This window comes from Sarcophilus harrisii, chromosome 1, assembly GCF_902635505.1.
Source record: "Sarcophilus harrisii chromosome 1, mSarHar1.11, whole genome shotgun sequence".
Lineage (NCBI taxonomy): Eukaryota > Metazoa > Chordata > Mammalia > Dasyuromorphia > Dasyuridae > Sarcophilus > Sarcophilus harrisii.
Window position 1 is genome coordinate 35,215,653 of NC_045426.1, and position 16,701 is coordinate 35,232,353.

Here is a 16,701-nt window from a genome sequence, read left to right on the forward strand (position 1 = left end):
GTTTGGCAATTGTTAATGCTGTAAAGTTACCCATGCATATATCCTGTAAATAAAAGGCTATTAAATAAATTAAAAAAAAAAAAAAAGGTGAATGCTAAAAACTATCTTTACATATCTTGAAAATAAATAAGTTATTATTTAAAAATAAGTAAAGGTACATCACTCCCCTACTCAAAATCCTGTTTAGCCTCCTCACTCAATTCCTGTATTACTATACTACATCATTCCTTCATGTGATCAATAAGCCGGCTAAGCTAGCATTCTCACTGTTTCACAAACATGACAGTCCATTTCCTATTTCTTAACTTTTTCATTGATTGTCTCCCATATCTGAAATGTACTTCTTCCTCATATTCACTTCAAAGAATCCCAAAGTTTCTTTTGACTCTCGGCTCAAGAGTTACCTTTTTCTTGAAGCTTTTCTCAATCTATCCACACTTCTGAAGTGCTATCTGAGCCCAAATTACTTGATATCTATATACTGTCTCTCTCATCTGATGAGATGTAATCTTTTCATAAGATCAAGAGCATTTTTCCTTTGTGTTATCTCTGGTTCCTAGCTTGCTGACATAACAATACTGACTCTTTAAAGCCGATTTCAAATGTTAGGTTTTCTATCTAATGTTTGTAATTCTCTCCTAATTCACATCCCAACCAGCCAAAAGTAATCCCTTCCTCTGAAGTTTCACAATATCTTTCTCATATATTATTATTATGGATATTCAGCAAGTATAATTTAACAAGTATTTATGCGCTACTGTGCTAGACATCTACATTATAAAGATGAACTCAAACAAAGTTCTTGCCTTCAAGAAGTTTTTAATTTAATTTAAATTTTAGCCTATTTGTTCTCCTACCAGGACTTCCAAATACATCATAAATTCCTAGAAGACAAAAACTGAGTCTAACTTATTTTTACATCCTTCTCTGTGCCTTTCATATGATAGCTGTTCAATAAGCCTTCATAAAAATGCTGAATTATATATGAAGATACTACTTCTGGAAAGTTACATATCTGGACAATGTGTTTCAAATATGTAAAATGTCAGTTACTTTTGTGATGGATAGACACTGGGATGGGGTAACAAAACTGTTTTCTACAAAGAGCTAAAATTTTGAGAATTATGACAATAATTAATAAAGTTGCTTAATAGGTGGATCCAGCCAATCAGAAATGATCCATGTATCCTCTTCAACCAAGACCCTGATCTGGCTTAAACTCAAGTTGGGGTCAATGACCTGGCAAAGGCAACTAGGAAATGAGCATCCTTAATAGACTAATTGAATAAAACCAAAACACCCCAAAGGGAGGAATTTTCCACCATCTTTGAACACAGGATATATGACAAGGGAGAGGGAAACATACATATCTAGGAGAGCATGGAAGAGGAGGAGAGGGAAATATTGTTTGTCAGCATTATCTTCATCAATCAGGAATGACTGGGAGGAAACTGGGTGGTACATGGAAGAGGTTTAGTTAATAAAAAAAGCAAGCTCTCTCTTCTGTACCAGCCTGCTCCTCTATTACAAGGAAATGCTACTTCCTGAAGGCGTAATAATACTCACTCACTCCAGAGAATTTTTTTGTTATTTTGGGGCTTGATTGAGTTCATAGCCCTTTATTCTCTCTTCCAAACAAATACATTTCCTAGAGTTTATCATTTGGCTATAGCTTCTAATTACCACAGAAAGAGTTAATTCACAAATTCTAGCACAGAAAAGGAAAAAAAAATGAAAAATCACAATCAATCTCCTCACCTTCATGCCATAAAATTAATATAATTAATCTTATTTAGGAGGTTCTCACATTAGAACATCAACTCCCTAATGACTTCAGTTGAGGTAATTAAGATACAAAATGGATTGAATTTCAATTTCTAGCAGAAGAAATAAAATTTTACCAGAATGCTTAATTTAGGGAAAAAAGGCTTGTTTTTGATTCCATTCAAATGATTCTCCAGATAAAGCTATATCAAACACAGACTGTTCTAAGTGGTTGCACAAGTGTTATATTCAAGTACTCAAAACCTCTTGCTCAAGAATGATGTTAAGAATAGTCCAAAATACTTTGAAAACTTATATAAAAAGATTTCTAGTACGGCTTCTAAAGTTAGAATTAATCGCAATCATAACCACACTTATTCAAAGTAAAAGTGAATATCTCTTTGGGATGCAAAAAGATTTAAGAACGAAAATAAAGAAAGAGAGCTGTTAATAACATCTGTTCATCAAAAGGCAAATGAAGGGGGGACCCAAAAAATCAGGAAGGAAAATCACTAATGCCAGAAATCAGCTACTTCAATGCTCACGTTGTAGCCAAAAGTAATGCAAACAAACAAAACCACCCAATACCTAAGTTGTGATTTTGGATACTGGTCCTAAAAGGTATAAACCAAAAAGAATTTGTAAAATTAACAATTATTTCTTAGGCGAAACCATAATTGCTTTAAATTCAGGAAATATGTCCATTTCTCACCAATCTCTTCTGAAGTTACATGATTTATCTATTATTTATAAGTTAAAAAATTCACAAAGTTTTCCTCTTCTTTCGAATATTAAAACTTAAAATCTTAATTTTTGTTAGCCCCCCCCCGCACTTGTTAATCTCAGTGCTATCAATAGTAAGATAATTAATAATAATGTCCTATTAAAATTTAATATAAATCCTCAAATGCCCCATTCATATTTTGATCTGGCTTCAGATTTGTGACAATTTTTCTACTTGTGTGCTTTGAAATCCCTCAAAAGAAAGGCGTTACAAAACTCAAAGAAATTTTTGTTTTACAAATTGTTTTACTCTATTCCTATAAAGTATTTTGGCTTTTAGACAAGAAGTTGAATCCTTTTTATTCAAAACAGCTAAAAAAATAAAGTACTGCTGAATTATATTGTGATTCTTAGCAACAAATCTTAAAATTCAGAGAAATGATGCTTTTTGCTAGGTATCCCAATCAGAATGTTTATGGGTAGCACTCATAGATCTTTACCAGGGGTTATTTAACATTTATAATCTTATGAATTATTGGCATATATCTAATTAGTGTAATAAAAAGCAACAATGCTGTGGACAATGCTGAACCAGTGGTGAAAAGGGAAAGAGCCGTTAGGTAAATCCTTCCTATATGAAACCACAATGAATAGATATCACTCAATATGTATTGGCATATATTAATCTTTCTTATGGTTAAAAAAAAACTATTGAGAATGAATTTGTGAATTTAATTTTTTAAAAAAGTGAAAGTGAATTTCAGATTAACATAACAATTTAAATCTCCTAAAAGAACATTAGATATTCAAGTTAAATTTAGCTTTCAAAAATCTAAAAATCATTCCATAAAATGAATATAATCTATGTAACATTTGTCAATATTTCACCACCACTAGCATTTTTATAGCACTTTAAGGTTTCTAAAATACTTTACAAATATTATCTCATTTTTTCCTCACAACAACCCTAAAAGGGAAATACTAATAATATCTGTATTTTACAGATGAGGAAGAAACAGACTCAGACACACAACCACTAAGTATCTGAAGCTAAATTTGTACTGAATAATAAGTTATTTAACTTACCATTACAGAAAAAAAAATCTGATAATTTTAGATAACTGAAAACTTTGTATGGCTGAATTGAGTGTTTTAAATCATCTTGACTATCGCAGAATTAATCTAAATATGTTAGTTAAAAAAAGGTAAAACACTGGAAATTATTACTCTAAAGGCTAGTTAATATTGTTTATTCCGTACATACTTCACCAAAGTGAAGTATGCTAGAGGAGCATGTATATGAAGACTTCTCCAAGCTAAAAGAGAAAAAAATAGCTTTTACAAAAAACTTGGGAAGGAAAAGGCTTTTACTTCACATATATAAAGGGTATCATATCACTTGCCTTCTCAATAGGTGGAGGAGGTAAGGGAGGGACAGAAAGAGGGAGGGAAGGAGGAAAGGGGAGAATCTAGAACTCAAAAATTTAAAAATGAATGATACAAAAATGATCAGCAGATAGATATCCAAAAGAAGAAAAAGAAAAAGAAAATGCTTGACTCAATCCAGCTCCACTACTAGAACCCGGGATCCCAATGGATACCCCCTCATAGAAGCAGAGCCAGACACCAAGAAGGAGCTGAGGTAAAGCACCTTAGGTATAAGGAAGGCCTGGCTTACCCCTTTTCTGGAAATGATGAAGGAGAACAGCAAGAGCTGCATGAGAGAAAACTGGAACTCTAGGAGGCAATATGGGAGTTCCAGAACAAATTCTTGGACCAAACCATTCTATTTTCTCAGGTATGTCACACGTCAGATGCTCAATTATCACAATAAGTCATAAAGAAATATCCTGGACTTAACGATATGAGCTAAGATCCACATACAGAACACTAGTCTTTTTTCTACAACTTAAAACTAAATATTAACATTTTAAAAGAAAAGGTAAAGATTCATTTTCTCCACTACAATTTGAGGTCATCTATACTCACTGAAACTTTATTTCTTTTCTATAATTAGAAAGTTGTGAATTAATAAAACAATTTAAACAAAATGCAGGTAAATCTCTGAGAAATGCCTTAAGTTTATATAACATCCTTGAAATACTATAACAAAACCAAAATCCTGCATGAACAGACAAATTAAATTTGCTTTTATTACAAAAATGAAAGTAGTAACAGGAAATGACAGCAGGGTGTTTGATAAGCTCAATTAGCGGGAGGATCAAGTGAGGTGATGACATGCCATTATGGCCTCAGGGGTTAAAAGATGTAATTTTCCATCTGGCTGAATCTGGATTTTCAACATAAACACTGAGACCACCTGCTGTACATTAATATGAGTTTTCTTCAGCAGTTTCTTAGTATTTTCGCTATTAGAAGTTAACCTAATTATGTCTTTATTTCTTTAAGCTGTGGGAAATGACCACTTTCCATAATTAAAAGTTAAAAATAAAAAGCCACTTATACCAATTCTATGTCAAAGTACAATCATATTAGGTTATTTAAAAAACCGTCTCCAAAAGACATGCCAATTTTTACCAAAAAAACCCAACCAAACAAACAGAAAAAAATCAAAAACTTGCTTCTGAATTTGGAAAAAAAAAAAAATCAAAAATGAATAGTGCACCCCGTTATTTTTGAACAAGTGGTCCAGTAGAAACATGGAAGTACGGAACCTTAGAGTAAAAAGGGACCCTTTGTCCAACTTCTTGCTAAAGGCTAACTCCCTTTTGTCCTGACAAATTAAACCTTTGTGAGAAAACAGCGACAGTCAAGACCACCACAACATGGAGGTTAAGACTAACTACTAGACTCAGGCAAAGAGATGAGGTCTTTGTTTTTGATCTCCATGTTTTTGATCAACCACTCTTATCGTAATCCCTGAAATACTGGAAATAGCCTAACAAACAAACTGAAGAGACAAGTCCTCCAAGCTTCCCTTAAGCCAGCAGCATAATAACACACTTTATTTACACGCATGGACACGAGACATATATAAGCCAGCTCTATCATATTCACTTTAGACAAGTTTAAGTTTCTGGCAACTATTATGTCACCAGAAGAGCTTTAATTGGTATGAGGGACAACTTATAAGTGTTCAGAATAACTTCAGTTTTGGATAACTGTAATTGTTGAGAATTTTTATACTTAAAGTTGAAAGAAAACAGAATGCTTTCTAATTATAATGGCCAACTTGGTTCTGAAGAGGAGATATGAACTCATTCGCTTCTTTGCAGAAGTAGAAGACCATAAACTACTACAGAGAATGCCCGACTTTTTTCTTTTTTTTCTGCTTTTAAAAAATTCTTTATTATAAAAATGGCTCTATGGAAAGAAGGGGGTGAGATTAAAACAACATACTGATAAAAATTACCTCTATAAACATGATCTTTTTAAACTTATAATGGATCAAAATTCACCTCCTTATAGCTCATAACCATTGGTCATGGTTCTGCTCTATAAGGTTAAACAGAAATTAATTTTTAAAAGCTTAAATACAAAAGAAAAAAAAAACAGAAGAAAGTTCTGATTAATATTACCGACATATGTAACTTCCTTATTCTTTTAATTAAATCTATTTTAGTTTTAACTTTGTCTGAGATCTTCTGCCCCTCTTTTTCCCTTCCTCTTTATCCCATTCCAGTTAATATATATACACCTTAACCCTTTCGCTTTAACCTATATCCCCTTCTATGTCCCTCCCTTACTTTATTGCCCCCCTTATTTCTTTATAAATTTAGAAGACTTATATTCTTCTAGATATACATGTATTTTTCCCTCTTTAACCCCTAATTCCCCCAATATAAGCAGGATTCCAGAACTGCCAGTCACCTCCGCAATCTAACTACTGAGTCAGTTATTGCTTTTGCAGCTCATTTGTATAAATAATTGTTTTTTTTTTTAATCTGTTCCTATTCAGTTGTGTTTTTCAGAATCAAATCATATTCAGCTCTACCCCAATATTTCTTTCAAACTACCCAGATGCTAATGACAGTGTCAGGGATATGTCTTACATTTCCATGTTAGAGAAGTTTATTCCTATTGAATCCCTTGAAATTAGTCTTTGATGTTTACCTTGTATTTCTTTTGGATGCTATATATCAAATTTTCTATTAAGTTCCAGTCTTTTTGTCATCAAAATCCTGAAAGTCTAACATTTCGTTGAATGACCCATTTTTTTTCCCATTCAGAATTATGCTTAATTTGGCTGGGTATGGTATTTTTGACTACAACCCTAATTCTTCAGCATCTTGATACCCTGGTTCCAAGACATGCAGTCTTTTAATATAGCTGCTATGTCTTATGTGATTCTAATTGTGGCTCTGACATTTCAATTTTTTTTCTTGCTCCTTATAATATTCTTGAATTGGGAGTTTCAAAATTTGAACATGATGTTCCTGTAGGCTTTCCCCACAGGATCTCTATTCAGGTAGTGACTGGTGGTTTTTACTACTTTCCTCTCTTGTTCTAACAATTCAGCATAATTTTCTTTAGTTATTCCTTGTATTATTGTATCAAGATTCTTGTTTTGATCTTAGCTTTCAGGTACTCCAAACATTCTTATGTTTTTCTCTTCTTGATCTATTCTCCAGATCAATTGTTTTTTCTTATGAGATGTCTCACATTTTATTCTATTTTTTCATTCTTTATATTTTGTTTTACTCTTTCTTGGTCTCATAACATCACTGGTTTCCCCTTATCCAATTCTCAAGTTTCTTCCTTAAAATTATGAATTTCCTTTTCTAGATGGCTGACTTTCTTTTCATAATCTTCTTGGATCCCTTTTTTCCCCCTTAAATTTCTCTCAATCTCTCTCATTTGATTTTTTTATTTTTTGCTGAGGCAATTAGGGTTAAGTGACTTGCCCAGGATCACACAGCTAGGAAGTGTTAAGTGTCTGAAGCCAGATTTGAACTCAGGTCCTCCTGACTTCAAGGTTGTTGCTCTATCTCCTGCACCATTTAGCTACTCCTTCTCATTTGATTTTTAAAGGCTTTTTAAATTTCTTTTATGAATTCTTTTTGGGCAGATGATCATTTAATTTTATTCTTTGGGATAGAGTTTACTCTTTGAGATAGGAGAGGCTTGTCTTTTTCTTCTGAGTCCTAGTCTTCCCTATTCCCAAATTAACTTGGAATGGTTTGCCTGCTTTTTTGCTTGCTTGTTTATTTTTAGCAGAGTGTTGGTGTATAACATCTCTATTCCTGGGGGGCCTGGGGATGGTGCACCTGGCCTCGGGTCCTCCTTCAGTTCTCTCAGAACCAAGAACTCTGCCCTCAGCAGCACCTTTCCGCCCCTACCCCTCCTCCACCCCCCAGGCTGTGCTCGTTCCTTCTCACCCAGGGCCAAGTCTGAACAGCACAACTGGGCCTGAGGTGAAGGTTCCTGTGGGTAGGGCCAAGGTTGCCCCCCAATCCAGCTAGCCCCAGAAGCCAGAACTAGGTCCTGGCACCCTTCTTTGTATGTTCTGACTGTCCCAGGAGGACTGCTGTTGGGCCCTACTCTGGGCTGTTTTTAGGCTCCATGTTAGCCCTGAGGTGCTATTGAGTCGTTTGGGGGGGTGGAGGAGGGAGGGAGCTGGAGAGTTTGGAATTTTCTGACAGATTCTGCCATCTTTTTAGAATCCTCCCATAAATCAGTTTTAAAAACACTTGTTAGGTCCCTCCTATGAAGCAAATCATGGCATTAGAAGTTCCAACTAAGATGGCAAACTGGAAAGTTGTGGAAAAGCCCAGCTCCCCCACAAACCACTGCAAGTATCAGAAAAAGATGAAAATAAGCAAAAGGCAGACAGAAGTTCCTCCCCAAAGTGCAGAAGAGCTCCGAGACCAGGGCAGCCAGCAGGAAAGCCACCTGGTGGCGGGTGCATGCAGAAGCCAGAGGGCTGGTGAGAAGAGCCAGGGAAGCCTATCTGAGCGCAGGGACTAAAGTTACATCTAAGGCCTTGCTTGTCAGTGCCCTGAGCTCACCAGGAAAGGAGAGTTTATTTAAAAGACAGCAAGAAGAACTGACCGTTGTTCAATCAACACAGTTGGCCCTCTCTTAAAGATCTCATTTGGGGTTTGCCTGTTAAAGACATTGGGGTGGATTTGTTATTTGTTATTTCCTTTTCCAGCTCATTTTACAGATGAGGAAACTGAGGCACACAGAATGACATGACTTGGTGCCCAGGGCACATAGCTAGGAAGCTTCTGAGTCCAGAGTTAAACTCAGGAAAGTGAGCCTTCAGGAAAGGCTCCAGGCCTAGTGTAACATCCACTACACTGCCTAACTGCCTAGAAAATGGTCAAATCAGACTGGGCACCAGTGTGGGGACAGAAGAAGGATGAAGGAGGCCAAAAGCCAGCATAATCTGCATCTTTCATGGAGACAGCAGGAACAGAATTTCCAACTGGGAACCATGAAATGAAGCAGGCAGAGTCCAGCTCAGATCAGGACACACAGTGTCTCTGACCACTGGGGGACTAGAACAGAAGCCAGAAAGTTCAAGGGTGGATCCTGATCCCAACTTTGTGATTCAGCCCAATCCAGCCTATAAAGGAAACAAGACCAAAGCAAGCTTAACCAGCCCTTTAAAGACTTCCAAAGAGAACTAGCCTGAGCACAAAATCCTAGTCCAAAATAAGAGGCTGAAAACATAAGCTGACAGAGAAAACACCAAATGCAATGAAGACTTACTATGGATCAAGTAACACCTGGAAGAAAATAATCTATAATAATAAGCAGAACACCTCAGAGAAAAAAGTGGTTTAGCCAAAAGTACTTTGATAGGGACTAGAAGAAAAGTTGCAAGATACAAAAAAGAAATTAGAAAAGAATGGGGGGAAGGAGGAGAATTGAAAGGAAAAGAAATAGCTTAGAACAAAAGATGGAATACCTTACCCAAGTAGTGAACAACTAGAGCTCAATGATTACCTAACATAAGAAACATCAGAGCAAAGATTTTAAATGGGGTGGAGGGGGGAATAAGGGGAAAATAATTGTTTAAAAAAAAAACTGACCTAGAAAACGACTCAAGGAGCAATAACTTAAGACTCATTAGATTGTCTGGAAACCAAGACCAAGAAAAAACAAATTTGGATACTATGTTTTAAGAAATCATGCTATCTAAATAAACTATCCAATCTATTAGCACTAGAGGAAAAACTCAGAAAATTGAAAAACTTGACTATTTCTGGAAGAAATGCCAAATTAAAAACAATCAGTGAATGTCATGGTTAAAATCTAAAGCTTTCAAGACAAAGACAAAAAAATCTGTAATCAAGTAATCACAATCAGGGTCACACAAGACTTGGCAGCAACAACCATAAAAGAGAAAAATATCCCCAAAAGGCAAAAGGCAGAGGCTCATAAGTATAATCCTTAGAGGGAATTTAGGTTAGAGAACTTTTAATTATTCCAGGTGAAGAAATGAAAGCTGAAGAGAAACTCTGAAATACAAATACACAGGAATCAAGAGAAAACATTGTAAAAGAAAACAACTTTGTAACTTAAGTATGATCAGAGCAATGATCAATCATAGTACCACAATGATAGTGAATCATGCTTCCCATTTCTTGGCAAAGAAGTAACAAATTAGAGGTGCAAGATACTTATATTTTCTGGCATGTTTAATGTGTGCATTTGTTTTATGTTACTGATTATAAGGGAGGACCTTTTTTGGAGGGGAAACTTAGGTGAGTGTAATGACAGTGATACTAAAAAAAAACAAGGAAAAAAAGGCATTAATAAAACATACACAAAACAGGCAGAAAAGTTCAGAAGAGGTAAGCAGGACAATGTTGGAGATAACATGTAAAATTTGAAATGGAATGTAGGTGTGCTGGTGACACAAATAAGACAGTTTTTAAACTTCTGACAGCTTATATTATAGTGAGAGGAAAGAAGAGGAGGTATAACAGGTATAACATGTACACAGAGACATAAATAGCAAAGTAGCCCTGAGGCTGGACATTTCAGATGTTGTAAAGTGCCCGTGCACAGTCACCGAGGCAAAAGGTAAATAACTCTCAAATAGTTGAAAACAGCTATCATTTTCCTTTTCTAGGCTCAGTATGTCTATTCTTTCAGCTAACCCTTATATCACATGTGACAACAGTTCCTGAAATGGAAGCCTTTCAAATTTATGAAAAGGAGGCAGCTAGTGCATGGGATTGAACATTGGGAAGATATGAGATCAAATCTGAAGTCCTTGTTACTTATATGTGCAAGTTATAACTTGGGCAAATTAATTAGCCTCTCTGGGTCTCAGGTCCCTCATTTATAAAGAGAGATTGGACTTACTGACCCATAAGATCATTTCCAACTCCACAAATCTATGCTTTCACAAACCCTTTAAATCCCATGATCCATGGAACAAATAGCCGAAATTCTAGACCAAATTAAATTTGGTTGGATCTTTCGACTTAGCATACTTCTTGTATCTTGAAAAAAAAGGGAACATATAATAACACCCATAAAAGGCCAGCTTTCCATAAGTGATTGACTGTTCCATACACTATTTAGTGATGTGTGTTTTTAAGAATTATCCCCAATCATGGGCTAAGTGTCCTAACAGTGCGCTGGATCTGACTTCCTTCAAATCCGTATTAATGCTGTGACCCTTAGCAAAGGCACTGAACCTGTCAGCTTCAGTCTCCTCAACCGTAAAATGGACATAATAGCAGCACCTATCACTCCAGGGCTTTTGTGAGGATCAAATGAAATCATATATTTAAGAGGGCTTTGCTATCCTTATAATGCCATATAAACCCAGCTGTCGTTTACAACAGTCTAAAGGCTCAGAAGGATGGAGGGTCTGTGCCGTCAGCACTGTGGGCTGTTTATATGTTTCTTCTCAGATTTTTTAACTATGAGCATATGCCTCAATATTAACAGAAGACATGTCCAACAAGATGGACCCTTCAAGAAGTAAAAATCTGAATAGTGAGAGCAGTGGTACTGGATATGCCAGTCAACAGCTGGACTATACAACAGACAGACATTAGCATTTTAAATCCAACCAACTTGATCAACTAGAGTTGACAGTTGCCTGAATCTCTCTTCTATGCAAATACAGCTCCTCTTTACTGACCCTTTCGTTGTTAGGTGTTGGTGGATTTAAATTTCCATCTTATTCAGTTAAGTCCTTCAGATTATTTCATTTTTAGCTCCAAGATATTCAGAAAATAGGTCATCTTCCAATACTTTAACACATGTATATTCACAAGCTTGGTAACATAACTTACTTGATTTTCTGAATCCATATGCAGTAGTCTGAGATATAAAGATCATTTAGAATATATGCTGGGTCATTTTCTTGAAAAATTTTGTGGATATCCAGGAGACATTTCAAAACAGCACTTCTTCCTAGAGGAATATAGAAAACATAATATCCCAACATTATTTCAAAAAGGCTACAAATGATATCCACTTTTTTTACACTTAAAATTTAAAACGTATTGGAAACAGGTAAGGGGATATAACATGATTTGTGCAAACCAATGTTTTAAGACTAAAATATCTTTTTTTTTTAAATTTATTTTGTTTTGTTTTGTTTTTATTTTTCCAAATGCATGTAAAGATAAAGTTTTCAACATTCATGTCTGTAAAATTTTGTGGTCCAATTTCTTTTTTAATTCTCCAAGACAGCAAGCAATCTGATACAGGATTATACAAATACAATCCTTTTAAACATATTTCCACATCTGTTATGTTGTGCAAGAAAAAGAATCAGACCAAAAGGAGAAAAAAAAACCCAAGAAAGAAAAAGCAAACCAACAAACAAAAAAGATGAAAATACTTTGCTTTGATCCACCTTCAGTTCCCATAGTTCTCTCTCTGATGGGGAAGGCATTTTCCATCCCAAGTCTATTGGAATTGTCTTGGATCAGTGTATTGCTGAGAATAGCCGAGTCTATCACAGTTGATCATCACATAATCTTGCTATTACTGTACACACCATTCTCCTGGCTCTGTTCACTCAGCAGCAGCTCACATAAGACTTAAAATATCTTAATACTTCTTTTTTACAACAGGAATATATTGATACTCTCTGAACTTTATCAGATGTTTTTGCTGCATCATGACCCACGCCTAGAATGCACTCATTCAATTCTACCTTTTCCATTTGCAAGCACCAACTACTACACAAAGCCTTACTTTTGTATTTATTCTCTTTATATCTGTCCTATATATAAATGTATATATGTATTTTTTGTTCCCTGATTAGAATATAAGTTTGCTGAGACCAAGGAGAGTTTCATCCTTTCTATTTGTAGTTCTACTACTCAGCAGTGATCTGTCACAGAATAAGCATTAATGTCTATAAATTGACTGAAATATGATTCTATTGAGATTAATCTTTTTTTCACTATTTAAACTAAAACTTTATCTTCAGTAATTGATAATGGCCCACATCAATATAGTTTCATAAGCCATTAAAATATGATAAAATCTCACTATAATGTTGTTCATTTAAAAGTATCCATTTTAATTACTTCACATGATTATCGCCCTTTCTTTTCAACATTATTATCACTTAAAGGGATATAGTTCCATCTGTGTGGCTACTCCTTCCATTGATGAAGCATCTGTATTCTTTAAGAGACCGTTTTATGAACTGCTGAGGTAGCCCATGTCCTGATAATGAGTTTCTCCAAACCAAGGCTGATCCTCCGAGGATAAATACATAATCACTGCTCACATACTTTCAGTCTGGTAAAACTCATTAGAGCTTATGATCAGTCAAAATATCCTTAAGAGAATCCATCTTTGCCTCCCTGCCACAAGAAGACATTAAAGCAAGGTTTTAGTGAGTATTGTTTATACTTAATTTTAAAAGTTAGCAAATGCTACAATTCAACAAGAATTCTCTTTATTCTCAAGTTCATGAGGTCCCTTTACATTTAATTAATTATGTGGCAAATTACTAAATCTCCAGCACTATTTCCTTTCATTTACAAAAATAAAACTATTTTTTTGCCTCATGCATTGCTTGAAGGTGATAAAATATGAAGTATATATGAATTTCATGATGATCCTAAATAATTCCATGAACATTTTCAGTCATAAAAAGCTCAATATCAAAACCTTAAAGAATCCCAAATCACTAGCACTAAACATAGACAACACAAGCAAAATATAATCCAGCAAATTTCTCTATTTCTGATGATAAAAAGTGGAAAAAAAAATCCATCTCAGGCAATTAAGAGTAATATATTCAGAAATATATTGAACATCAATGACACAAAAGAAGGAAATTTTGCTCTAACTTTCTGGAAAAGGCAAACAAACAAACAAGCCCTACATAATTCAAGAAACATGAATTTTCATTGACAGAGCAGTCTTCGTCGTCAGAACTTCTCAACATTCTCTACCCAGATAACCCCTTCTCTCTACTTCTGTCATGAAAACACAATTCTTGCACTTAGCCAAGCACAAAACTTTAGTCACCTCTGAATTCATACATCCCACACAATGCCATGGAGCCTCTTTCCAAGTGTTCTTCACATCTCTTGTAGGATGCAATAGGGTGGGGATGGTGGATGGACACTACCATCACGATCGCCTCTGATTCTGTGAGGCTGCAGAGGTCATCTGTATTTTCTTATCCCCTGTCATCTGCCATCATCCTAGTACAGCAGCAAATCACTGAGTCACATCCAGATTGTGAATCACCATACAAGTGTTCTGATCCATCTCCTTGCCTTGGACTTTCCTTTCTTCCAATCTGCCCTGCATACCTAGTACTAGAAATGTTTTGTTTTCATCATACTACCATCTTTAGCTAAAATATGCTTTTAAGTTCAAAGGGATTTAGAAGGAGCATACAGTATAGTTTTAAACAAAGAATCACAGATTAAGAGAGAGAAACAAGAGATCTAACCCTCTCATTTTTAGAGCTGAGGAAAGTAAACTCAAAGGCCAATCAATGCCTTGTCAAGTTCACACAGGAAGTCTGAACTTCTAATATGGCAGAAATTTTGGATCCCATACTCCCTCCATTGCGACATTAATACCTCCGCTGATATCTAAGGAGTGTCAAGTAGGCAGTTAGAAATATGGAAATAAAACCACAACTGCAGGGACTAGCAATTTAGATCAGAGTTATCCTTATAAAGTGAGAACTGAAGACATGAGAATGGATCAGTATTTGGAAGAAAAAATTGAACAACAGAAGCAAACAAAGGAAATAGTTTTCATTCTGTCATTCCTCAGCAACCATCTCTCCACCCAGAGAATCTTATTTGGACATTCTTCTTTTCCCCAATATAATTTTTAAAAAAAAATCCTATTTGGTAATCTGTCAGAAACTCAGCATAGATCTACATCTCATACTTCCATACCAAAATAAGGTTCATGATTTGGGCATAAAGATGATACCATAAACAAATTAGGAGAACAAGGGATAATTTACTTATCAAAACTTTGGAGAAGGGAGAAATTTATGATCAAAGAAGAACTAGATAACATTATAAAAGGCAAAATGTGTAACTTTGATTACATTAAATTAACAAGGTTTTGCACAAACAAAACGAACTGAAGCAAGATTAAAAGGGAAGTACAAAGCTGGGAAAAAATCTTTACAACCAGTATTTCTGATAAAGGTCTCATTTCTAAAACATGTAAGAACTGTGTCGAATTTAACAGAATTTTCAGTTGAAATTAAAGTCATTTTTAGTTATATGGAAAAATGCTCTAAATCACTATTGATTAGAGAAATGCAAATTAAAACAACTCTGAGGTACCACCTCAACACCTTTCAGATTGGCTAAGATGACAGGAAAGAATAATGAGAAATGTTGGAGGGGATATAGAAAAACTGGGACACTAATGCATTATTGGTGGAATTGTGAAATGCTCTAACCATTCTGGAACTATACCCAAAGGGCGATCAAACTGTGTATATATTTTGACCCAGAAGTGCCATTACTGGTGTATATCTCAAGGAAATCATAAAGGAGGGGAAAAGATCCACATGTGCAAAAATATTTGCAACAGTTCTTTTTATGGTAGCAAAGAATTCGAAAAGGGGTAGATGCCCATCAACTGGGGAATAGATAAACAAGCTGTGGTAATGAATATTATTGTTCTAAAAAAATGATGAACAGGCTAATTATAGAAAAGCCTGGAAAGATTTTCATGAACTAATGCTGAGCGAAACAAGCAAAACCAGGAATACATTGTACACGATAACAGCAAGATTGTACAATGATCAACTGTGAAAAGCTTGTTTCTTCTCAGTAGTTCAGTGATCCAAAGCACTCACAACAGACTTTGGACATGCCATGCCATCTGCAATCAAAGAAACAACTAAGAATTCTAAATGTAAATCAACCCATGCTATGTTCTTTTCTTTTTTGTTTTTGTTTTTTTTTGTCTCCCATGGTTTTTCCCATTTGCTCCGATTTTTCTCTCCCAACATAATTCATAAAACGTATATTAAAAATAAATACACTAAAACTATTTTTGATCTTGACTATTTTCACTCTGTTCTGACATTTTTCGCAGAATTATGTCCTTGTTTACATGCTTTTCTAACATTCATGTTGGCCAATTACTTCTTTGTATATTCACACTAGTCTCTTTAAAGACCTTTTCTATCTTCAAAATTTCATCTTTAAGAGGTTTCTGTTTCTTCTAACGTGACTTCCCCTGAGCTATTTTTACTTATGAGATGCTGCCAAAACCACAAATGGCATCAAGAGAAAGGGTTTAAGCTTGTGCTTTTTTAAGACAAAGGTCCCCTCCTTTCTAGGAACCGAATTTCCTTGGATTAAGTTTACAATGGGCCCACAATAAATGGACCTAGAGCTTCCATTTTGAAGAGGTGCCCAGGTTAGCCAGTCCTTCCCAGCTTTTCCCTTCCCACCTTTTGACATACCAGACTTCATCAGCATGCCCGTGGGGTAGGTACTTTCTCTCTTTCCCCCTTCCTCCCCTTTCCAGTTTCCTCATATTTGTCATTGTTGTTTTTCAACTCTACTTGATGCCATTTGGAGCTTTCTTGGCAATGATACTAGAGTGTTTTGCTATTTCCTTTTCCAATTTATTTTACAGATAAGGAAACTGAGATAAATAGGGTTAAGTGACCTGTCCAGGATCACACAGCCAGTATCATAGGTACTATGAATATTTTACTTTAGTAAGAATTAAGAGTTAAAGGTCCAAATTATTTGTGAGAATACATTATTCCTACTACACATCACAAATTGTGTGGTTAATACTATTTGA

The 16,701-nt window shown here is 35.2% G+C and overlaps 1 protein-coding gene across 1 annotated transcript in view; it reads right to left on the reverse strand.

The window, feature by feature from the left end:
* Positions 1-16,701, reverse strand: part of SHQ1 (SHQ1, H/ACA ribonucleoprotein assembly factor) — a 112,603-nt gene that overhangs the window by 33,758 nt on the left and 62,144 nt on the right. The window contains exon 10 of the mRNA XM_012543576.3: positions 11,715-11,835. Within this exon, the coding sequence (XP_012399030.2) occupies positions 11,715-11,835 (121 nt within the window). The remainder of the gene's footprint in view (positions 1-11,714; positions 11,836-16,701) is intronic.